Genomic DNA, 24,514 nt, shown 5'->3' with positions numbered 1-24,514 from the left:
GCGGGGCCCGGCGCGCGGGGCGGGGCGGGGCCCGGCGCGCGGAGCGGGGCGGGGCCCGGCGCGCGGAGGGGGCGTGGCCCGGCGCGCGGAGGGGGCGTGGCCCGGCGCGCGGAGCGGGGCGTGGCCCGGCGCGTGGCACCTCGGGGGCGTGGCCCGGCGCGCGGCACCTCGGGGGCGTGGCCCGGCGCGCGGAGCGGGGCGGGGCCCGGCGCGGGAGGCAGCCATGGCGGCCGAGGCGGCGGAGCGGCACCTGGAGCTGCTGCGGGACGAGCGGGAGGCCGAGCTGGCCCAGAGCAGGTGCGGCACACGCGGCACCGGCACCGACCGCCGCGGGGGGGTACGGGGCGGCCACAGCCGGGGACACGTGTGGCTGGGGGGCACGGGAGCACTGAGGGACCCTCAGCTGGGACCCGCTGTTGCTGGAGTCCCACCGTTCTGACCAGCCCGTCCTTATAAGAACCCCACCCCACAGGTGGATCCATGGGGAAGCCTGCTGGGCTCACCCCCACAGGACAGAGTCACCCTCTTAGATGCCCTTGCTGGGGGTACAGACGCTGAGCCAGCCATGAGGATGGACGTGCCAGGAGGCAGGATAAGGTCATTCTGCTCTGTGCCCTGGAGCTGTGAGCCTCAGCCTCACCCCGTGCTGTTCCCGCCTCTGTGTGGTTCCCAGGGCATGGCAGGAGAGCGTCTCCCTGAAGGAATTGCAGCGGAGAGGCGTCTGCTTGCTCAAGCTCCAGGTCAGCAGCCAGAGAACCGGCCTCTACGGGCGTCTCCTGGTGACATTCCAGCCCAGGAAGTGGGATTCGGACACCGAGCTGCCCTCCAACAGCTTTGGGCCCGGTCAGTGACGCTCCTGTCTTTCCAAAGAAAGAGATCATACACTCCTAGAATGGTTTGGGTTGGAAAGGACCTTAAAACCCATCCAGTCCCACCCTCAGCCATGGGCAGGGACACCTTTCACTAGCCCAGGTTGCTCCAAGCCCCATCCAGCCTGGCATTGGACACTTTCAGGGATGGGGCAGCTGCAGATTCCCTGGTCAGTGACACATTTGCCCCACCTCACTGTCTCCCTTCCAACCTTTGCAGGGGACATCGTGGGGCTCTACGAGTCGGCTGGGCGGGGGGACCCTCTGTGCACGGGCGTGGTGACACGTGTCACCCCCAAGGCAGTGACGGTGGCCCTGGAGGAGCCCCGGGATGGGGAGCTGGCCGTGGACCACGAGCGCTCCTTCCGCCTGCTCAAGCTGGCCAACGATGTCACCTACAACAGGCTGAAAAGGTGAGGGCTCACCCGGCCTCACTCTGCCCAGCAGGATGAGGAGTGCCAAGTTTAGTCTGGAAAAGCTCTTCCCAGTCCTTTTGCAGTTTGGATTTGTCATTCTAGAGCCTCACAACAGCCTCATTTTACCCACCTGCTGGCTGGTCCTTCTCTTCCCTTTCCCTCTCCAGGCTGTGTTTTGGTCCCATTGCATCCCCTCTGGTACACTCTGGGTTCTGTGTAGGGCCTTTTCCATCCTGGCAGGAGGAATGAACAGCTCCTTGCTGGACAAACATCCCAGAAAAGCACATTTGGCTGTACCAAACAGGGACAATGGGAAGTGGAAGCCTGACCAGCATAGGGATGTGTGCAAGGGTTGGGAGATGCAGGAATTTTGTGAGATTAGTCTTGTGGGGTAACACTATTCAGCTTTGGAATAGTTCAGTCCTTACTCACAGCCTTTCTCTGGGCAGTTGGGAGTCTCCAAAGGATTCCTGCTCTGCCTGTGACCTGGATCTTCCTTTCTTTGGCAGAGCTCTAACTGCACTTAAGCAGTACCGGGGTGGCCCAGCCTCCGACCTGATCGATGTCCTCTTCTTTGCCTCTGCTCCCAGGGCGTTCCCTGAAACAAGTAAGGATCCTTTTTTATCCGGCTTGATGGGCATTTTTGGGAATTGCCCACGAGAACACAAATAGCTCTGACCCCTGTTTTTATCCACACATGCAGCCCCTTTGCCCCAGTGTTCCATGAGAGTCATCAGTGCTGCTGCTACTGGTGGCATTGTATTCATGCTGGTTTATACTGGGCACACTTTCCTCATGGTAAGAACCTTGACAAAAATTTGGATATAAGTAGTATCCACTCTGTTGTGCTTCTTTGGAAGAAACAAAGATGAAATTACACAGCTTCATGTTTTGGGAAGAGCAAAGCCTCTGATCAGCAGCCGTGTCAGATATCAACACCTGCTAATGGATATTATCCCTTAACAGAAGGGAAGGGTGCAGAACTCAGGGAATGAAGGCTGAGGGTGGACTGGGCTGTGTCTAAGACATGCACAGAGCTCAGGGCTGCTCTCCCCACTCATGCCATCCATCTGTGCCAGGGTTCTGCCCCTTTTCCTCCCCTCCACAGCTCCCTGCACTGTTTGTCTTCCTTGGATTCCTGGATTTGGCTGCCCACCATGGTTTGCCTCTCTCCCATCCCCTCCAGCCAGGCTTGACTTCTGATAGGATGTGCCAGGGAGAAAAAGTGGCTGTTAATGAGTCCTATCCCTATTTCTCTAAGCAGTGATCCCAGTCTTAGTCAAACCTTTCAGCCCTTTGGCTGCCCAGGGACCTTGGTGCACTCAAGGTTTTAATATTAAATAAAAGAATTAAATTTTAATCAATCAACTTTCCTCAACAGTGCTTTTGCCCCTGAAGGAGCAGAACTGCCTCTAATGAAGGGAAGCTCCTTTTCACCACATCACTCAGCTGTGCCAGGCTGGGCAGAGATGAATTTTCCATCTGCTCAGCACTGGGAATATTGATGGATAGATTGAGCCACGTTAGACAGACAGAGGAGGTGCACTATGAACTCAAAGGCCTTGCAGTTACCTCCTCCCTTCAGAGCTGCTTTCTCCCCAGCTAGGGAGATGTTGTACCAGCCAGGAATTAAGGGATAATAACTTGGAATAAGCCTGCCCTGAGCTGAAGGGCTCTGCCAGACAAAGTTCACAGCACTCAGGCTGCTTTTCCATGTCACAGCCTCTCCTTCCATGACAAAGCACCCATTAGCCTGGTTTCTTTGGGGATCTGTCTCATCCCATCCATTACCTGGTTTCAAACAAACCCATCAGCAACAAGGCTGAGTCAATAAGCTCTGGACAGCTCCTGAAATTGGCTGTCTAGACACACATCTGTGTCAACACTGTTTGGAGATGCGTGAGGAGCTCGCTTCCCTCAGAAACCAGGGAGCCATGGGTGGGAGACAGGGCAAAATCCACTCCAGCAGGTGCAATGTGCAGCAGCAGAAGCCTGAATCTGAATTTTTTTGGGGGGGGGGGACAAGATGAGAATCCTGATTTTTCAATCAGGGAATCTTGTAGGTAGGTTCTTACACTGCTGTGCATTTCAGTAATTAATTACCAGATAGTAGCAGCCCAACACAGCACATCAAAGCCCAAGTCCTTTCAAAACACTTCAATATGAAACAATAAATACCCTTGGAATAAGACAAAAACATGGGACAGGCTGTGGGAAGAATAGCCTAAGGAATAGCCAAAAGGAGAGGAAGTGCTCTCCAGTGGGTAACTACGATCTGCAGCAAAGATTGGGACTGGCACAAAGCACTTCCACACCTCACCTTGCTGCCTCCAGGAAGGCTCCAAGTGGGAGAACAGTTTTTCCAGAAAGGGCAGACTCTGAACTGAGAAGGAATTTTGCCCTTATCAAACTCCCCGGGAAGCATAATCCAGGTGCTCACCCATCAAAAATGCCCTCCTTGTCTCCCTTCCACTTTGATCTGCACCCATGGCTCTGCTGGAGCTTCCACACTTGAAATCTCCTCCAAACAATCTTCCCCTGCTCCCAGCATTCATGTGGGACTGCACCCCTACATTTTGGGAATGGAGGGGAGTGGAGAGGCTTTTTTGCCAGCAGAGGCCAGCATTGTTCTGCTTGCTGTGCTCCTTCTGGCCATCCAAGAGGGACATGTCCCTTTTCCCCTTGTAAAGCAGGTTCTGCTGTACCTGTGCAGGTGATAGCTGCCAGCTCTCTCCTGTGCTTCTGGGCTGGAGAAAGTCAGGAATGATCATTTTAGTTCCTGGCTTCAGAAGGTCTGGCTTGTGTCCATCTCTGCCCATGGCTGTCAGAACATTTGTAAAGGGAAAGAAGCAATCCTGGTGAAAAGGCAGGAATGTCCCCAGGAAAAGCCAACCTGGCAGCAGAGCCCTGGGGAAGCACCAGGGATTTCTGGCAAGACTTTCTTGGCTTTTTGGCACAAGTCATTTGCAAAAAGGAACCTAAAGTGCTCCTTATGCCTCTGCCCTGTGACACCTCTTGTCATCACAGGGGTCATGGAGAAGCCTCTGAGATTCTTGGGGAACACAAAGCAGGCCAGACAACTCAGCTGCCAGATATTTCCTCTGGAGAACAGGGGAAGTTCTGATCCGGGCTGAAGTACCCAGCTGGATTTTGCCCAGCAGTGTTGGCTGCAGTGAGGTTGTATCAGGGAGGAGCTGCTGGGCATGGGTGTCTGAACTGCTCTTGGTCAGAAATATACCTTGGAAAGAGCTTCCAGCTTTGGAAAACCTGGGTTCTTCCTCCCAGGAAGGGCTGTTTCTGTCCATTTTTGGTGCAAAGACCCCTTTCCTGGGCTTGGATATCACCCCCCAACCCCCTGCCTCATCAGAGCTGCTGGAACTGTGCAGAGAAGCATCTCAGTTCCTGGGAATGTTGGGGCACCAGTCTAAATAGCCAAGGAAATTTGACTTTCAACACTAATAAATGGAATTGTGCATCAGGGCACAATTACCTGGCCACCAGTGAGACACATTCCAGGGATTTCTTCAGGTGAGGATACCTGAAGCCCAGCTGCTGCAGGGTGAAGAGTTTGGAGGAGCCCCAGCATCCCATGAGAGACTCTTGCCTCCTCCCCACCAGTGTGGCCAGCCCAGGAGAGGCACACTGCCAGCCTTCCCACACAGCAGCTCCTGGCAGCGTGTGGTTGGGAGGGATGAGGGTGGGCACAGGCCTGGAGAAGTTCCTTTGCTCATCCTTGGGCAAGGAAACATCAATGACTCCCACCTCCCAGCTGTTGCTCGCTGTGGGAAAAGCCTCTCATGTTTGAAGCTATTCTTGCTTTTTCCCCAGCCCATGGGATGCTTCCTGGTTTTGTCTTAGTCATTAACACACTCAGCCAAAATTTACATATAAACCAAGAAGCAAAGTGACAGCAAAAAGCACCTTCAGCCCCATTTTTCTCTTCATCATCACCTTCTTAATGAACATCTTTTGTTTAACCTCATTTAGCGGTGCTGCTTCAAACCACACACAGGTTCACCTGTCTAAAACCAGAAGAAACTCCCATGTTTTAAATCCAGCCCTTCATGCAAAGGGAAGGATGAGCCACATGATGCCCAGCAGGGAAGGATGCCCAGAGATGTGTCTTATGTAAGCTTTTGTGGGAACGTTATTTTCGGGAAACCTCGGTGTAATGAGTCATCATCCCTGCTGTAATTAACTCCCATAATGAACAAGGAGATTAGCACTAGGATTGGAGGGGGGGATGAGAATAAATTTGGGCCTAAATGAGATAAATCTGGGAGGTTAAAAAGCAGCTTTTGAGAATTCAGTCTCTGCAGTGAAACCACTTCTCTTCTAATATGATTTGCATATTCTTTTTTTTTCCTCCCGTATTAAAGCAGAAAAAAATTTTAGTTTTATCATTTAAATTGCTCTTTTACCTTTTCCTGCCTTCATTCCCTGTCTTGGCTGACCACCACAGGGCTGCTCTGTTCTGCTCACAGACGCTGTAGGTTTTTCTGCTTTTTCACTAGTGCTGCATTGGCTTCATTCACTGGCAAGGATTTGTTTGCCAGATCTGCTACTTCCTCCCCAATTTTCAGTGAAGATTTCACTAAAGATGCTAGCTCTCCTGCAAAACAATGCCAGAGCTCCCTCCAGAGCCAGGAAAACCTACCTGTTTGATGCTGGAGCAGCTAAATACCTCTTAAATTCTGGGAATTCCACCAATGACTGGCTGAAGGCCAAGTATCAGGGCTGGGAAGGGGATGGGGAAGCATGGATGCAGGATGGGAAGGGAACCTGTTTGTTTTGGAAGCATAAAAAGCTTATTTTTACCTTTTGGGGTCTTCCAGCCCCCTCAGTGCTGTCATCCCAAGGTTCTCCTCATTATCAAATGGGTTTGGGCCGGCTGCAGAGAGCGCCATGTATTTCTGGATTTGTGCTTCTCAGTCTCTTCCCAGCTGGGGCTGAGGTCCCAGTGATTCTCCTGCTGTTTCCCCAGAGCCTCTGGAGTTCTTCAATGCCTCCCTGGATGAGTCTCAGAGGGAAGCTGTGTCCTTCTCCCTGGCTCAGAGGGAGCTCGCCATCATCCACGGGCCACCGGGCACAGGGAAAACCACGACCTTGGTGGAGATCATCCTGCAGGCTGTGCAGCAGGGCCTGAAGGTGAGGCTCACTGCCAGGGCTGTGGGGACAGGGATGACCTCAGGTGGCCACCAGTGACCACCTCTCCTTGTGTGAAGACCTCAGAGTAGCCTTCCAGTCATGGGAAGGGCCTACAGGGAAGCTTTGCAGGGATTCTTCATCAGGAACTGGGGTGGTACCACAAGGGGAAATGGCTTCAAATGGGCAGAGGGGAAATTTAGGTTGGATATTGGGAAGAAATCCTTCCCTTTGAGGGTGGTGGGGCCCTGGCACAGGTTGCCCAAAGAAGCTGTGGCTGCCCCATCCCTGGAAGTGTCCAGTGCCAGGTTGGATGAGGCTTGGAGCAACCTGTGATAGTGGAGGGCATCCCTACCTATGGCAGAGGGTTACTGAATGGGCTTTAAGGTCCCATCCAGACCATTCCAGGTTTCTATGGTTATTTTGCACACTCCTGGGCTGGAGCAGCTCCTGTTGGATTTGTGCTAATCCAGAGCCTGGCTTGGCTTGCAGGGACCAGGGAGTTCCCCAGCAGCTCCAAGGAGGTGCTGACAGGTTTGGGGTTCGCTGGGGACCCTACAGAAGCACGCTGGTCTCCCTGTCTCTGCTCCTTCCCGCTTGGACACCCCCTGCTCCAGCCTTTGGGTGCCCTCAGAGGTGCCAAGGCCATGTTTGTCCCCGGCAGGTGCTGTGCTGCGCCCCGTCCAACGTGGCCGTGGATAACCTGGTGGAGCGGCTGGCGGGCTGCAGGGCGCGGCTGCTGCGGCTGGGCCACCCCGCCCGCCTGCTGCAGCCCATCCAGCAGCACTCGCTGGACGCCGTGCTGGCCCGCGGGGACTGCGCCCGCCTCGTGGCTGACATCAGGAGGGACATCGACCAGGCCTGGGTGCGTGGCCCTGCAGGGGGTGGGAATTGTGCAGCCTGGAGGGAAGCTCTTCTCTGGGAGGGTGGGGATGTCTCAGAGAAGCTGTGGCTGCCCATCCCTGGAAGTGTCCAAGGTCAGGTTGGACAGGGCTTGGAGCAACCTGGGATAGTGGAAGGTGTCCCTGCCCTTACGAGATGATCCATAAGGTCCCTTCTAACCCAAACCACTTTGGGATTCTCTGATCTTCATGTGCTGGAGGACAGAACCTCTCCTGCCTGAATCCCTCATGGAAGTGGGGAAAATTCCAGTCCCTGCTGCTGCCCCTGTCTGGCCTGATCTGTGCCCGCCGCTTTACCAGGGAAACATTCTCATCATTAATTCACTTCCTAACAAGCTGTCTGCCTGTCCTGATACTCCCTCCCACTCTCAGCCACCTCAAGTAGAAAGCAGAGCACATTTTAAAATGCATCCTTAATTTCTTCTTTCTCACCCTAATTTTCCTAACATTCTCTTACAACATAGCTCTGGTATTTGGGGTGAGGATTTGATGCTAATTAGGTTATTTTCCTTCCCTTTTCTGGTGGCAGCACTGTCCAAAAGCTTTTTTTTCCTTTGCTTCTAAATTTATTATTTTCCATCTTTCTCACTGGTGATTAATTTTCACTTTCATCTCCTTGGGAGGACTCTATCACAGAAGCTGCCCTTGGCTGCAGAGAGCTCATCTCCAAGGTCCTGACCCATCTTTTCTTCCTCCTGCTTCTGTTTCTCCACTACCACATTCCCTACTTTTCCCTGGAACAATTTCTCCCTTTGCAGCTCCATGTTTTGACTCTTCTCTCTCCTCCCCTTCACCCCAGCCCACAGAAACAGCAGTAACAGAAATTAAAAACTGTGCCCTCTTGAGACATTTCCTACCCCTTTGTGCTTCCTTCCCTCACCTGGCTTTGAGATTCCCAGGACCTCAGCTTCTGGATGCTCCTTGCCCCAGCAAGGTTTCATCCCCACAGTACCTGAGAACAATATGCAGAACAGGTCCAGGGCAAGTCCAGCTCCAGGGATGCTGAGCAGATTCAGGGAGCAATCCAGGACGATGAGGCAGGGAATCCAGGATAGAATCCAGGCCCACTCTGTTAGCTGGCCTTAAGTAGACTCCCAGACCATTGGGTGGATGAGAGAGCCCCTGTGAGGCAGGTGGGGATGATTAGAGTTGATATTCCTAATCCTTAACTAGGTATGGGTGACATTCAGACTGACCACATTCTCAAGGCCTGTGATCCCACACCTGGAATGCCTGAGCCCATTTTGACCACTCTTGACATACACATGGAGGTTTCATAGTTTTAAATACCCATGAGTACAACCAAAACGGGGCTGAGCTGATCCATGTTAGATCCTGGAGAATGTATCCATCCATCCATGGCATGACTATAGGAACCAGCCTGTCTTACTGTTTTGGCTGCTTATAAGAGCTTCTGTCTGCAGCCTTTGCATCCTTCCCAGCCTTACCTCCAGGGAAACAACCCCAGTTTCCATATGGGATTGCTCAGTGAGCTGTAGCTGAGCTGTGGTCCCATGGCTGCTGCTCTGGCAGTACTGGTGGGTTGGTGTGGTAGATACATTTAATACCTACTAAAAAAAGCCCTGGGCATGTCTGGATGCTGCTCTGGATCCTTTCCAGCAGTTCAGAGAGGGCAGCTTGAGGTGGCAGAGCTGCTGCTGGGGCTTGGGGAGCCCTCCTGCTTCCAGAAGAGCTCTGCTTCCTCAGAACAAGATAGGAAATCCCAGTCTGTCCCCCAGCAGAGGAACAAGACCTCTCTTCCCAAACATTCCTCCCTGCTCCATGCCCAGATGCTTTGGCTGGTCATAGACACAGCCAGAACAGAGTAGCAGCAGTTGGCTCTATCCAAATTTTTCTATTTTCTAGGCAAAAACGAAAAAGGCCCAAGACAAGGGAGAGCGAAGCCATTTTCTAGGTGAGATCAAGACCCTGAGGAAGGAGCTGAAGGAGAGAGAAGAGGCTGCCATGACTGCAGCCCTCAGCCAGGCCAGCGTTGTCCTTGCCACCAACACAGGTGTGAGATCCTCCTGCTCAGTGTTTTCCCTCCCTATGCCAGGCAAACCTCTTGCTCTGCAAGGCAGCTCTCCTGGGATGGCTGGCACACTTGCTCCCAGCTCCTGGGAGCTCAGCAAAGTCTCCCAAACGCCACCCCAGTGGGATTCTCCCAGCTTCCACTGTGGCACAGTATGTTGTTGAGCACAGAAAATGGATCTGGAAGGGCCCCTGTTAGCTCTGAGTAGGAGCTAGGAGTGCAGTGAGTAAACAAGTGCTGCTAGAGGTGTGCAATCTGCTCCCCCATTGCATAAATCACATGGGATTGCTTCCCTGCTTGGACCCTTTCCAGGACTGATGGAACCCAACACGTGTTTCCAAAGCCTGCTCCCAGGCTGCGTGTGGCTGCTTCTGCACTCACCCAAATGCTGTGACACAGGATTTTAGGGAGCAGGTCCACGTGTCCTTCAGGCATCTGCAGCTGCAGGTGGGAAGGTTTGGCATATGTGGAAGGGCTTTACTGGCACAGGTTTTTCATACTCCAGGACCCACTTAAAATCTTCAGATGTGGTTGCTCAAGGGACATTTGTTGAAAGGAAACATCAATAATTTTCGGTCATAAAACAGCAAGTTACTGGAATGAAGGTTAGTGGACAGATAAATCCTTCCATGTCTTAGTCCCTGGGAGCTGGCCTCTCACTTCTTTTTACTTGCCTGAAAGAAAGGGGGAGATTTCCTTCTCCCAGTAAAACTGGTGTTTTTGTTGATCAGGTGCGATTCTCCCTGGAACTGGAGCTTGCCAGCCAGCTGGGGGTCTGTGCAAGTGGCAAAAGTTGAGTTACAACTGTACAACTCACCTGAGCAGATTCATACAGGCTGGAAAACAGTTTTGGAAGGAAAACAGTGTTTTTGGTGGCAAACTGGAATGTCTGAAGTCATGCAGAGCTGCAGAGGCAGCAGGATTTACAGTGGCAAAGCCAAATCCCTGCTCTCAGAGCTGCAGTAGCACAGGAGCTTTGGGAAAAACATTTCTGCAAATAAAAATCGCCTGGGGTCTGGGAGACTGGCTTCTTCACCCTGCCCTCCTCCTTTTGCATCCTTCTTCTTTGAGAACTGCAGAGAGATTTGGATGCCCCTGGAATTCAGATTTCTGATCAGTGTATGGATCAGTATCAGTAGGTCTGAGTTAGAGGAGGGTATCTGAAAGGAGACAAATGTTACAAATGGACTTCTGATGTTAAAAATTAGCCCTTGATGTGGCTGTCTGGTTCCAGTCTCCTTTCCCTCTCCCCAGTGCCATGAGGAGGAGCAGAGTCAGCCCATCTCCCCCTCTCAGGGTGTCCCTTAGTTACCAGACAGGTGAATCCCCAGTCCCTCACCCTCTGGGTGCTGGGGATGAGGAGTTCTGTTGGCAGTGGGGGGCAGCAGGAAGGTGGGTGTTCCTTGCTCTGCTCCAGATGAAGCACTGGAGCATATTCTTCTCTTTGGCATCTGGGCTTTACTGCTGTTCCCAAAGATACTTGAAGCTTCTGGGCCCAGATGCCAAGGGAAAAAAAGGACAAAGAGGAACTGGCAAAAACAATCCTGACTTACACATATCAATGGATACGTGTTTGGCAGCGCTGAATTCCTACATCTCTGCAGAGAAATATTATTTCACTTGCCTCAATCACCATTACAGCTTGTGAGGTTTGTTTCCAGAGCAGGTTCCTCACTCTTCCTTGCTCCCCTGCTCACTTGGGAACCTTTTCCTTCCACCAGGTGCTTCCTCAGATGGCCCCCTGAAGCTGCTGCCTGAAACCCACTTTGACCTGGTGGTGATTGATGAGTGTGCCCAGGCTCTGGAAGCCAGCTGCTGGATCCCTCTGCTGAAGGCTCCCAAGTGCATCCTGGCTGGGGATCACAAGCAGCTGCCCCCCACCATCATCTCCCACAGGTAAAAATCCTGGATCCTCCTGTTCTTTGTGCAGCTTCTGAATCCTGGTGATGGGAGACATTTTATGGTGGAGATGTGTGCTGCCTGCAGGCTCTGTGAAATGCATTTGGGCTCCTCCTCAGGCTAATCCAAGTCTTTCCTTTAATTCTGCTTCTGTGGTTTCCACATTTATTTATTTAATGTACTAACATGTGAATTGGCCCAGTGAGATGCTGCATTATCACACACCTCAGGGATTATAAAACCTCCCAGTCCCTACAACAGGGATAATAAGAACAGTTAGTTTGTGGAAAAGATCTGTGGATAGTGCAAATTGCCTGTGCGTCCAGGGGGATGCTGCAAAGAGTACTGAGGAATCTTTGAGTAATTTAAAACATAAATGTGCTCATGTTTATCTGGTTTATGCAGCTTCAGATCTGGAATTAGTGAACCACAGAAGCAGAGAAATAGGCCTGACTTCATAAACATCCTCTCCTGCTTCCAGAAAATAATGAACAAGACACATATCTGCCACTTCACTTGGATATTGAACACAGGAAATGAAAGATCCAAGGCAGGCAGCAGCTCCCAGCACATGGCCCAGAGAGTGAGAAAAACATTCAGGGGCTGCAGCATCCTCTCATTTTACCTCTCTCAGATGCCCAAAAGCTTGCTGTTCTGCAGATCTTGGCAGGTGATAAACACATGCTCAGCTGCCTGGAAGTGTCCAGGCTGGTGAGCTCCAAAAGCCTCTCCAGAGCCCTCCACTCTTGGTGTCCTGCTGTTTATTGCCTCTGAATTTGCAGGCTGGCTCTCCATGCCTGGATTTTCCAACCAAGGCACTTTTTGGAGTAGTATCTTGTTGACAGCAAGAAGAAATTGGCCATTTGGTCCTTCTAATTTCAGAGTTACCGTTATTTTCTGTGAGAGGTGCATAAAGTTCCTCTTTTCCCCCGAGAAAAACTTCATGATGGCTATGCTCCATAGTGCCCATCCAGCTGGATGCAGTTCAGCAGCCTCAGCCTGGCTTTTCCCCATACTGTCAGATTAAGGGCAAAACAGTAAAAATCCCAGCTCTGTTACTCTGGAATGGGGCTGACACTCAGCTGGTGTCCCTTTTGGCTCCCTCTTTTGAGACAAAAGCAGTTTTTCTTCACTCCAGAAACATTATAGCAGCTGCTTTTTTTCTGCTCTGTCACAGTGGCTGCTGCCAGGAGCCTTGGCTGGAGCTGGCAGCAAAAAGCTCCTTCTGGATCTCCTCCTGCTCCTGCTTGAGGAGTTGTGCTTTTCTCTCCATCAGCTTTGACTTGGTGGCTTGGTAGTGCTGGGGGAACATCAGATTCCATGATCTTAAAGATCTTTTCCAGCCTGAAAAACTGAAATGGAAATAAATGGGATGCTGGGGAGCCCTGTTTTGGGCTTTCCACATTCCCTGCAGGCCCAGGAAGCAGCACAGTGGCAGATCCCTTCCACCTCTTTCCATGGGTATTTCCAGAGCTCCCACAAAGGCCCCACATCACCTGCCACCTCCTCTGTGCTTCAGGGGAAGCAAGGAGCTATTTCCAGGGATGATTCATGCAGAGGACTCCAACCCTTCCGCCCACCTTCCCCTTCTCCATTGATGACAGCGGGCCTGGAGTGGGTGGGCTCCTATTTTTGGGGCCATGGGGAAGGGTCTGAAGTTATCTGGGATGAATCCAGGCTGGCAGGAGGCTCGGCTGTTACTACAGCAGGGAAAGTCAGCCCTGCTCAGGCAGGAAGCCTCTGTCCAGCAGGAAAGCTGTGGGACTCTATCCACCTTCCAGTCACCTGCTTGTTCCTCCATGGAATCAGCATTTACCTGTTCCTATCAGCAGTGACCCCATGAGGCCTGGGGAATGTTTGACACAGGGTCTGCACCTCTTCCCTGCTTTCTGACACACCTGGAGCTGTTCCAGGATGCAGAGGGCATCCCCACACACACCTTCCAGTCCGTGCTGGCAAATTCCAGCCCCCTCCAATCCTCTCCATGGCAGCTCCAGCTGAGGCTCATAGACAGCAGCTTCCACCTTGGAGGTCCTCCTCCTCCAATTTGTCCTTGTCCCTGTGGGCATCTCCATGCTAGGACACTTCCTGCAGGAACATTTCTTCTGACAGGAATATTTGTTTGCCTTGTTGGAGCCCTCATTCCATCCTTTTCCCAATGAATTTGTCTCCATATCAGGGCTCTGATGTATTAATTTGGTTTAACTCCCCTCAGATACCAGCAGAAGCTTATCAAACCTCTTGCTCTCAACTCATTTCCTGAACAAACACAGGGATATTTTACCATCTTGTTTGTCAATGGTCAGTCTGGATGTCTGCACCATCCCAAATCCATGTGCTGATTCCCATGGCAGGTCTGAATGGACTTCCTTTCACTTGGTCACTGAAGTGCTAGGCCTTGGGTTTCTCTGGTAGCCTCCACAGCTGGAATGTCCTGGTGCACATCCATAAATTAACTCCATTAATGGGGAGTTCCTGAGGTGAGAAACCACAGTGACCTCCTACTCCAGGCTTTTCCAGCCAAATCCAGTGTGTACTGCAGGGATCAGTCACACCAGCATCTCCTGTCACAGGGATGAATAAGAAAAAAGTATGCCATGGCTGAAGACACAGCTCCAGCCTTCCATGGGAAACAATTCCTGTTTTTCTCCTAGTACTGATCATTCTGGACACGTACAGGGCAGGCTGGCCAAGCACAGCATTTCCTGCAGGCAAAACAAGGTAAAACAATGTTAGCAACAAATTCTGCTTGCTGTGGGCTGGGTTTGGGAATTCTGCCTTTCCCAGCTGTGCTTTAGGTAATTTAAAGTAGATATTCCCAAGTATCCCATGCATGGTTCTGTCTGTCCAACCTCTTATCCCAATTTTATTTCTCTAAAGCAATCAATAGGTAAGAAACATCTGCTCAGGGCACTCAGGATTTCGTTGGCAGAGAAATCAACCACCACAGGAATTAATTGAGTGGTAAAATAACAGAAAATTATTAACAGGTGAAATATTCCTGAGCAGATTAATTCTTCATTATTAATTCAGCATATAACCTCCTGCGGATCCCTGTGGTTGGAATGCTGCTGGAAGGGTAGGGAGCAGCATCATTCCTGAGGCTTGCTCTGAGGTTTAATGGCTGTCTCAGGCATGTGCTTGCACCTGAGTGCCAACAGCCCTGCTGAATTTCCTTCCTGTCCAGGAGATCCAGGCTCAATGGGCAGGGCAGAGCTGGGAGAATCAAGTTATTTCCTGATAACTGGAATGCATCCCCCAACTCCACATCTTGCTATGTCCCCTCATCCCATGTACCCCAGCCCCCCTCTGGCAAACTGCTGCCTCCCACATCCTGCAGCCCTGTCCATCCAGAGGTTATTCCCTTTTTTTTGCCTGTGTGCTGCATCCTATGATTTAGCAAGGAGAAGAGCTAATGAGGCCCGGCGTCTTGGAAAGATGTATCCTTAATTGTCCCCTCTGCAGGTTTAATGACTTGGCAGTCTATTGTCACATTTCCCAAGTGCCTGTGGTGAGTGTGGCAGGGCTGGCTGATGCCACAACAATCCGCTCGCTGTGGGGCCGTGTAGCGTTGGAATTCCCCCGGCAGGGATTGGATGCGTGCTGTGCCCCGGAGCTCGATGGAAAGCATTTTCCTGAGCTGCTCCCTGTCATCATTCCATCTCCTTCATGCTGCTTCCTTGTGTCTGGCAGCCACCAGCACCCCTCAGTGTCAGCATCAGTATGAAAAATCTCCGTACGCTCACAGAATCCAAGGGCAATGATTTCCATCCTTCTTCCTCGCATGGTGCCTCCCAACAAACCCTCTGTGAGGCCAGGACGAAGCAAACAGGCTCCTGAAAGGCTGAATTCTGCAGGAATTTGATTCATTTGTGACACATATACGAACAAGGGGCGCTGCTGGATATGATGGGGATTTAATGGGTGAAAAGGCAATGAGAGTGGTGCATCTGTGCCTTAGTCCAGGGTGAGTGGCCAGGGAAGGATGGAAAAGCTGGAGCAGAGAGGATCTTGATGAAAGCAGCAAGGGTTGGCTGTGTGAGCACCAGGCATTGCAAAATTTGGGGTGGAGCTCAGATCCTAATGCACTGGGTAATGCTGATGCTGTGGCTGAGCTTGTAGTAATGCCAATGTAGCCTTACACTGATGGATCACAGAATCGTGGAATCACGGAGGTTGAAAATGACCTCCAAGAACACCAAGTCCACCCTGTGACCTATTCCCACCTTGTCAACCAGACCAGGGCACTGAGTTCCACATCAGGTTGTTCCTTGAACACCTCCAGGGGTGGTGACTCCAGAGGCCATGCTGTTGGAATTGCTTGAGTTACAGGTGCAGGATCCGTGTCCAAGCTTCTCTGATCTCATGGAGCCTGGTCTGACAGACAGCAGCGTTGGCACCCAGGTGGAACAGGGGTGACGGTGCCACGCCAGGGGAGCCACACGAAGGTGCTGAGCAGGGCTGGAGTGCAGTTGCTCCCAGGGCATTCCCACTGAGCTCCTCAGCACCGCGTGTGTCGGGAGGAGCTCCCTGAGCCCCATCCTGCCCTGGGCCGTCCCTGGGGGATGGACACTCCCACTCTGAGCTGCTTCTCCATGCAGGGCCGCGGCCGAGGGGCTGTCCCTGAGCCTGATGGAGCGGCTGGCGGGGCACTACGGGGAGCGGGCGGTGCGGATGCTGACGGTGCAGTACCGCATGCACCGGCACATCATGGAATGGGCGTCCTCGGAGCTCTACGGCGGCCGGCTCAGCGCACACCCCTCCGTGGCACAGCACCTGCTCAGGTGGGTTCCCGCTCTCTGCTGCTGCAGGAGCTGAAATGTCCTTTTCAACCCCGTTTGTCCCTTCCCTGTGGAGTTTTCTGCACCTCCTGAGGTTGGGGCAGTGGTTTTGTTTCAAGCATTATTTTATAAGGAGACATTACTGGGGGGGACTTGTCCTTTTTGCTCTGTAAGCAGAAGTGATGCAGAGTTGTCTTCTGTGTTCTCCTTTGCTGTGATAATAGTGGAATCCCAGAATGGTTTGGCTTGGAAGGTTGGAAGCCCACCCAGTCCCAGCCATGGGCAGGGATACCTTCCACTAGACCAGACTGATCCATATCCCATCCAGCCTAGCTTTTCCAGGGATGGGGCAGCCACAGCTTGTGTGGGTATTGCTGTAACATTAGTGTTGGTTACTGGCCCTTTCCCAAATACCTTGTGCACCTGCAGGGACCTGCCAGGTGTCTCTGACACGGAAGAGACCAGCATTCCCTTGTTGCTCATAGACACCGCTGGCTGTGGCCTGTTTGAGCTGGAAGTGGAGGATGAACAGTCCAAGGGGAATCCAGGTACCATTGGCCAGAATGGATAGACTGAGGTGCTCAGCCCACCACAGGCTTGACCACATCCCAGAGGTGTCTCCCTGGGGAAGGTGGGCTCCCACAGAGCTTTGCTTAGCTGAGAGGTCTTCCCTCCATAAATCCTCAACCTCCAGGGACTCTGAGGTGTGTTGGAGCTCTGGTGACAGTGTCCAGCTTGTGGGTGTCCTCTCTGGCTGCCATGTCCCCTTGCAGGGACATTTCTCCATGCTGAGGGCTGGGACAGGGTGGAGAATCCCTGTGGAGGTGCTTTACACCAAGGAAGCAGCAGGCAGAGCACAGGCCTGTTTTGGGAAGGCCATGGATATGGTTCAGAATTGCCTCCCAGTCCTCTGTTCCTTTCCATGAAATCTTGTCTGGCTCTTCTGAAGAAAGCAGAATTCATTACAAAGCTTGAGTGCAAAGTCATGGTAGATAATATAAGGGCAATTTTTACCAGTTTAAATAGCTTTTACTTTCTGTTTGACCTCCCACCATCATTTGAGTGCTTCATTTTTTTTTGCAGCATTCCTAGGGCCCTGCTGAACACAACAGGTTCCTATTCCCTCACAGAGAGCCAAAAAGCCCGGTCTGAGAGAACTCATGGATTTGGAGCAGAGGATTAGAGGCACATCTCCCCAAATTTGGGAGGCAGTCTTTTGGCACAGCTCACTGCACAGTCTTGATGTTTATTGCTGTGTTTTGCTGCAAAGCAGAAGCCAATAAACCATGAAATAATTCATATAGGATTTAATTTTTCCCCTTAGGTCCCTCTGAACCAGGCACCATCTTGGATAACCAGTTTGTGGCAGCCTTTCCTGCTGTCTGGGGGGAGGTGGGCACATTCCTCTGGCCTCTATCCCCTGTCACACTCTGTTCCTGTCCTAGGGGAGGTCCAGCTGGTGGGGATGCACATCCAGGCCTTGGTGGACGCTGGTGTGAAAGCCAAGGACATCGCTGTGGTGGCTCCCTACAACCTCCAGGTGAGCTGTCCCTCTCCTGGCATACCCCCTCTCCCTGCACACGGAGCACCACAAGACCCCAGAGACCTGCAGAACCAAATTTAACCAGCATTTGGGGCCAACTCCTGCACCTTTGAGCAGTTCGGGGCCACGGAGGGAAGAGCTGTTAGTGAGGTGTTCCACTCACAGCCTCAGGAGATGCCAGTGCTCATCCTTGTGGGTTTGGGAGGGAGGGATTTCCCCCAAAACCTTGCCAATTTAATCCTTTTCACCCATGTATTTCCTTTAAAAGCTACCCTTGGCCTGTTTCTCAGGTGGACATGCTCCGACAGCACCTTTGCCACAGGCACCCCGAGCTGGAAATTAGATCAGTGGATGGTTTCCAAGGAAGGGAGAAGGAGGCAGTGATCCTGTCCTTTGTCAGATCCAACAGGAAAGGTAAGACCCAGCTGCTGGAGCCTTGCTCCCTGGGGAATGGGGAGGAAGTCGTGTAGCCAAGTGCTGTGGCTTAATTGCAGTGCTCTAACACTTGGCTCTGGATGGATTTACTGGCAAACCCTCCCTTGTCAGGATTTTTTGTTTAATTAATGAATACATGTGCTGTCAGGGCTGCAGAGGAGGCTCCCGTGGTACAGCAGGTCCAGGACTGCTCAGTTTGAAGGTTTCCTGGCCCTTAAGGCCTCAGAAATTATTTAAACCAGGGCCCTAAGAATGTCACATCCCATTATCCCCACATTTCGGGGAGTTGGGGGGTATTGTCTTGGGTTTTGAGCCATTTTGGGTGAGCTCCCTGCAGAAAGCAAGCAGGAGCTGGCATCCCGAGCCATGCACAGAAAATGCTGCTTTTGGGAGCAAAATTTAGAGCAGAAAATCAAGTTCTTTGCTATCAGCAGCTGCAGTGAAAGTTAATAGCTGGAAAAAAGCTGCTGCCCTGGGGGCACAAGGCTCCTGTGCAGGGAGCTGAAAGGTTTGATGGAGCTAGCTGAGCAGGATCACTCTGTGATCACCTCTGTTCCATGCTGGGATCAATTTCCTTTCCAAACTCACAGCCCTGTGGCCCTACCTCTGCTGCTGGAGGTGAAATGCTGAGGGCTGGAAGGGAAAAAAAGAGAAGGTGCCTCTTTTTCCAAGCCTAGAGGAGGAAAAGCAGCCTTGTGGGGAGAATGGAGGTGGGGACAGCACTAAGAATAGTCCTGATCCAGGAGTGACTCACCCCTGTGGTGGTGGCCCCACAGCCCCTTCTGCGCAGGGAGAGGGCAAAGCTCAGGTCCTGGGGGCTCAGGGAGGCTTCTCCTTGACCTGTCCCTCTGCAGCCATTCCTGATCCAGCAAGAAGCCTTCATTTAAGGGGAAATTTTTCCCTGTGAGGATGTTGAGGCCCTGGCACATGTTGCCCAGAGAAACTGTAGCTGCCCCATCCCTGGAAATGTCCAAGACCAGGTTGGACAGGGCTTGGGAGTCTGGGCTAATGGAAGGTATCCCTGGCAGGGGGTGGAACTGGATGGACCTTAAGGTCCTTTCCAACCCAAAATCTTCTAGGATTCAAAGGAGTTGGATTTGTCCCTGCAGCTGAACTAAACCTCATCAGAGAAACTGGGAATTGTTCTTCGAGCTGCAGAGCAGGGAGAGGGGCTCCCCCGTAGCCTGTCCCTCAAAGGCAGCACATGATGAGGCTGCTGAGGCAGAGCCAGGCTGGGCACTGCTCTGGCAGAGGCATTAATCTCTTCCAGCCTGGCCTCCTCACTGTTCCTGAGCTGGGAGCTCACAGCCACCCACGCTCCGCTCTCGCTGCCTGATCCTGCCTGAGTCATCCCAGCACTGCCGGCTCTCATGCTGTCTCCCAAATGGCTGTTCCTATAGACCTCAGGGAATTTGGGAGCAGGGGGGAGTTCTGTAGGATGGGGAGAGTTCTTTACCTGCAGTCCCTCCTCTGTCACAGGGTGAGCCTTTTCCATGCTGCTTATCTTGTGTTTGATCCCAGCTCCAAGCTGAGCTTGTGTCCTGGGCCAGGCAGGGAGATATTTCTCCTCTCCATGTGCCTTCCATCCTCTTCCCAACCCCAGGAGCTCAGTGTGGAGCCTGTGGAACACAGGTAGGAAGAGAAACAGGTATGAGCAGGGACCGGAGCCCCATAAACGCCAACTCTCACCCTCCAGCCAATAAATCCTTGGATCCCTTGGACAAAACCCCACTTGGAGGCAGCCCTCTGGCATCCCTTCCCTCCTGTCTCCCCAGGTGAGGTGGGCTTCCTGGCTGAGGAGCGGCGGATCAACGTGGCGGTGACGCGGGCGCGGCGCCAGGTGGCCGTGGTGTGTGACAGCCACACCGTGGGCAGCCGCCCCTTCCTGCGGCGCCTGCTGGACCACCTGGCCCAGCACGGACTCGTGCGCTCCGCCTTCGAGTACCTGGATGACCTGGTGCCCCAAAACTACCCCGGGGAGGGCTGGGCCCAGCGCCAGCAGAGCCCCAAACCACCGGGCCCCAAAGCACGGTCGGCTCCAGCTGGGAAGCTCAAGGCGGCGGCGGCCGGAGCGGGGAGCCAGAAACCGGGAGCACAGAGCTCCCTGAGCACTGCTGCAGCCAGGAGAGACGGCCCAGGATCAAAGGAGGGTGGGGACAGGTTCAGGGCAATGCTGGTGGCCTTCCTGGCAAGCAGCGAGGCGCAGTTGGATTTCCCCACATCCCTGAATTCCCACGAGCGGATGCTGGTCCACGTGCTGGCAGAGGAGTATGGGCTGCAGCACCTGAGCTCCGGGGAGGGCCGGGACAGGTACATCAGTGTCCGCAAGAGACTCCCCAAGCAGCCCCCACTGCCCTCCGAGCCTTCTGAGCCCCCACTGCCCTCCGAGCCCCTTCCCGAGCCCCCACTGCCCTCCGAGCCCCCGCTGCCCTCCGAGCCCCTTCCCGAGCCCCAGCATCCCAGCGGGAGCACCCCTGACCCTGTGGAATGGGGGGAAAGCAGCAAGGTCTCAGGCAAAGTGGACCTGAAATCCCTGCACCTGGAGAGAGTCCAGAGGGAGAAAGCCAGGCGGGAAGAGGCAGCCAGGAAAGTGCAGGAGCCCAGGAGTGGCAGAAAGAAAAAGGACAAGAGTGAAGCCAAAGGTGGGTGAAGCTTTTTGTAACCAGCACAATTAATGCTCTTCCTTGAATGGATTTTAATCTCTGTGGGTTTGCTCCAGACCTTGGGACTTGGGTGTGGAGCATGTGTCTTGGAAGGCTGCAGGGAGGTGGGAACTGGCTGCTGCATCCAGGTAGAGGGGTTTAGATACTGGAGGCACATTTCTTAAGTCAAGAAAAACACTGGAGACCCTTTCCCAAGAGAGAGTCTCAGGAATCACATGGGAGGCTCCCAAGAGTAGGGAGAGGAGCTGAGGGGAGTATCTGGCCCACACAGAAGGATGTAAAGGCAGAGGCTGCCCTGTGGCTGCAGGAGGGTGGGTTTGTTCCCATACTCCAATCCAGGTGTGTGCTCACCTTTCCCAGGAAAACCGGCAATCGGGAGCGAGGCGGGAGAGGATTTCGACGCTCTGATCTCCGCTGCCGTCGAAGCTGACAGGACCTGTGGCTTCCCCCGCTGCAAGGCCTCTGTCACCACCCTGGGCCAGCTCTGCCACCACTGCCAGCGGCTCTTCTGCCTCAGCCACCACATCCCCGAGGTAAGGAGGGGCAGGATGGGCTTAGCCTGGGAGCTTGCCTGTGGAGCTCCCTGGACAGGGAGGGTTTCCTTGCAGGGCATTTGAGGAGACCCCTCCCTGTCAGAGCCTGTGCTGAGCTCAGGTACACAGGGCTGGCAGGTGCTGCCACCTGGGTTCTGCTCGCCTCTTTCTGAGGGCTTTTCTGTTTTCCTCATTTTGTGCCCTTCTTTACCATTTTCTGGCACTTGCACTCTGAGGCCCTGTGGATAAGGTGAGGCAGAGAGCAGAAATGGAGAAGCACAAGTTTCAGGCTCAAGCGAGCCTGGACTCAATTCCCAGCTCCTTGCACGTTCCCGCTGCATTCTGAGGATGATCCCAGCCCTTTGCAGATTGTCTCTGCACCCTGGGGACAGGTCAGGCACGGTGCAGTGCTGCCTGGCCAGCAATTCAGAATTCCCTGTGTCCTTGTTCCTCACCCTGTGGAACCCCCAGGAGCTCAGCAGCCCTATAAATCCTTGGCAAGCTTTTCCCTCTGTCAAGAGCTATCTGTTTCCATGGCAAGGAAAAGTTGTATTTATGGTCACTCACATCCAGGGGGATGGAGATTTATTCCCTGCAGAATGGCCTTTCCCTGCTGAATGGTAACAAAATCCATGTCAGCTCTGGGAAGGGCTGCCACAGCTCTGAGGGAACAGGCTGGGACCTCACTCCATGGAAACATAAATGACTTCGGGATGGGGCAAGAGAAGGGATCAGGTTTTAGGATCTCACTTGTGAGGGATAATTCCAGTGTTGGACTTGGCTCATTAAAGCAGCAGATTGGTGGCTAAAAAAGGTCTCCTGTTCCCCAAAACTCCTATCCCAGTTCACTGGAAAGGAGGTGGAAGGAGCCACTTGAACCATCCCAAAGGATGATTTACCTGCTGTTCAGAGCCCAGGACCTGGATCTTTATACTTTGTTCTGTGTGAGAGAAGCTATAAATGATCATTTAATAAAACACAGAAAAACAAATATTAATTTTAAACAAAAAGTATAAGAATATATAAAAATATAGAATCTAAATATAAAATGAAACTAAATAAAAATAAAATTAAATTAAATAAAATGAAAATAAATAGAATGAATAGTAAACAATTATAATAAATAATGAATAAAATAATAATGAATTAATAAAATAAATAATAAATAGTAAAATAATAACTAATTGAAATTATAAAAATATATAAGTATATAAAACAATATAACTGCACAATAATAATGATAATTATAATAATTATAATAACATAATGATAATAATGGCTGTAAATTATAGGAGATGATTTTAGGGGGGTGCAAAGCAGGCCAAAAAGGAGCTCCAGGCTCAAGGAGTGAAGGCCCCTGGCTCCCACGTGGGTGATCCGTGCCCAGTGCCCGGTGTCGGTTCTCTCCCGCAGGTGCACGGCTGCGGGGACAAGGCCAAGGCGCAGGCACGGCAGCGGATCAGCCGGGAGGGGATCCTGTACCCCGGCAGCGGCTCCAAGGACAAATCCCTGGATCCTGCCAGGCGAGCCCACCTCCAGCGGCGCCTGGACCAGAAGCTCAGCGAGCTGACCAGCCAGAGGAAGGGCAAAAAGAAAGACAAGGAGAAATGAGGGACCTGAATTCTGGTTTTTTAGCCTCAAAGCCTCAGCCCACCCAGGGCAAAGCTGCTGTTCTAGGCCTGGGTGGAACAGCGGGCTCCATTCTGGGGGGAAAACCTGGAGCTGGGAGCCTTCCCGAGCTGCAGAGCCAAGGCAGGGGAGGGAGAGCTGCTGCATTGTCCTGGTTATCCATATGGACATGGTGATGGATGCACTCAGGGTCCAGAGCACGCTGGTGAAATGGGCATTAAACACCCAAAGCTGTCACTGTCACATCGGTCCCTGTGGCAGCACATGATGGATGCTCGGGAGCAGGAACGGGAGGCACAGAAAACCCTGGGTGATCCTGTTCTCCAGGGAGGGTGGCTGAGAAAATGAATGTATCCCAGCCCAGCAATCTGGCACTGCTCAGAGCTGGAGGGACCCAGCTTCTCCACACTACAGCCATTCCCTCCCCACGTGGGCCAGGGGCTCAGGAGGGGGCTCAGCCCTGCTCCAGGTGCGCCTAGGGATGGGAATAGGGATGGGGAAGGGAGGCCTTAAGCCCAAACCATGCTGGCACCATGAGGAGCTGCTCCAGCACATGGAACCATTGCCCTGGGAGAGCCTTCCTGTGCCACTGGGAGGTCTCTCCCTCGTCACTGCTGCCTGTCCCTTCCCAGACCTGTCCTGACCTTCCCACTGAGCTCCTTGGAGGCTGATTCCCACTGGGAAAGCCCATAGTGACAGCAGGTCCAGCCACATGAGCTTTGGAGGTGGGAGGGAGCCTTGTGTTCACCCTGGACCCTTTCCTAATTCTTCACACAGGGTCCATCCATCCCAACCCCAAAATACCTCCAGCAGCATTTCTTGTCCCCAGGATGAAGGGGAAGGTGCAGAAGTGCCTCCAAATAGGAATGGCTGGAGAAGAGCACTGTAAAAATGCCTAATCCACACATTCCCCATCCTTTTGGGGCTAAACATCACAGAATCCAGCACGTGTGGAAGTCACTACCTCATCCCAAGTAAAGCTCAGCAGTTGGCAGGGGCTGACACAACCAAGGATTTCTGTGTCCATCTCTTCCCAAAAACTTGGCTAGAATAGCTAATAAGCAAATTTTCCCCCAAACCTTGTGCGCTGTGAGTACTGGCTGTGAACAACTTCCCACAAAAACTTCCTCATCCTTCAAACCCTTCCATCTTTGGCTTGTGCCTTGGTGCTGTGCATCACCCATGGAGGGATGGCACTGGCTCCCCTGGCAGCAGGTGAGATAGGGGTGGCTCCTAGAGGGAGAGGTGGGGAGGAGGATGTGTGGGAGAAGGGAATTTGGGAATCGGTGACCGGAGACAGACATGGGGAGAAGCAGGAGCAGAGGGGGATGATGGAACAGGGACATCACAGCCATGTCCCAGAGGGACCAAATGGGAAAAGTGCCACCAGCTCAGGGGATAACTCACCTTGGAGTTACTTTTTAGACAGGGAAAAACAGATAAATGACTCATTAACACCTTTCTCCCTGCTCAGATCATCCAAGCAGCCACATCCCAGCCCATGCTCATCCTGTGGTGCCAATGCCATGGCAGAGAGCCCCAGACACCCCCAGATTTCCCAGCCTGGCTTCCCACAAGCAGCCTGCAGGCATAGAAAAGCCAAGGCTCCAGGCAAGGAGGGATGTGGCCCCAATGCTCTGTTCTCCAGCCTGTGCCATGAGGGGGTT

At 52.7% G+C, this 24,514-nt stretch overlaps 1 protein-coding gene across 1 annotated transcript; it reads left to right on the top strand.

Moving 5' to 3' along the window:
- The first annotated feature begins 223 nt into the window (after window positions 1–223).
- Window positions 224–23,925, top strand: IGHMBP2 (immunoglobulin mu DNA binding protein 2). The gene is given in 16 exon segments (XM_021555990.2): window positions 224–297; window positions 674–843; window positions 1,090–1,282; window positions 1,795–1,892; window positions 6,270–6,433; window positions 7,095–7,295; window positions 9,199–9,346; window positions 11,086–11,260; window positions 15,865–16,047; window positions 16,474–16,592; window positions 17,490–17,584; window positions 17,878–18,001; window positions 19,798–20,664; window positions 21,046–21,218; window positions 22,632–22,820; window positions 22,822–23,925. Coding segments are annotated over 16 exon segments (3,267 nt in total). The 3' UTR covers window positions 23,116–23,925.
- The last annotated feature ends 589 nt before the right edge of the window (window positions 23,926–24,514 follow it).

The sequence above is a fragment of the Lonchura striata genome, chromosome 6 (assembly GCF_046129695.1).
Source record: "Lonchura striata isolate bLonStr1 chromosome 6, bLonStr1.mat, whole genome shotgun sequence".
Classification (NCBI taxonomy): Eukaryota; Metazoa; Chordata; class Aves; order Passeriformes; family Estrildidae; genus Lonchura; species Lonchura striata.
Note: the sequence above shows the minus strand (reverse complement) of the source record. Positions and strands in the feature narration are given on the sequence as shown.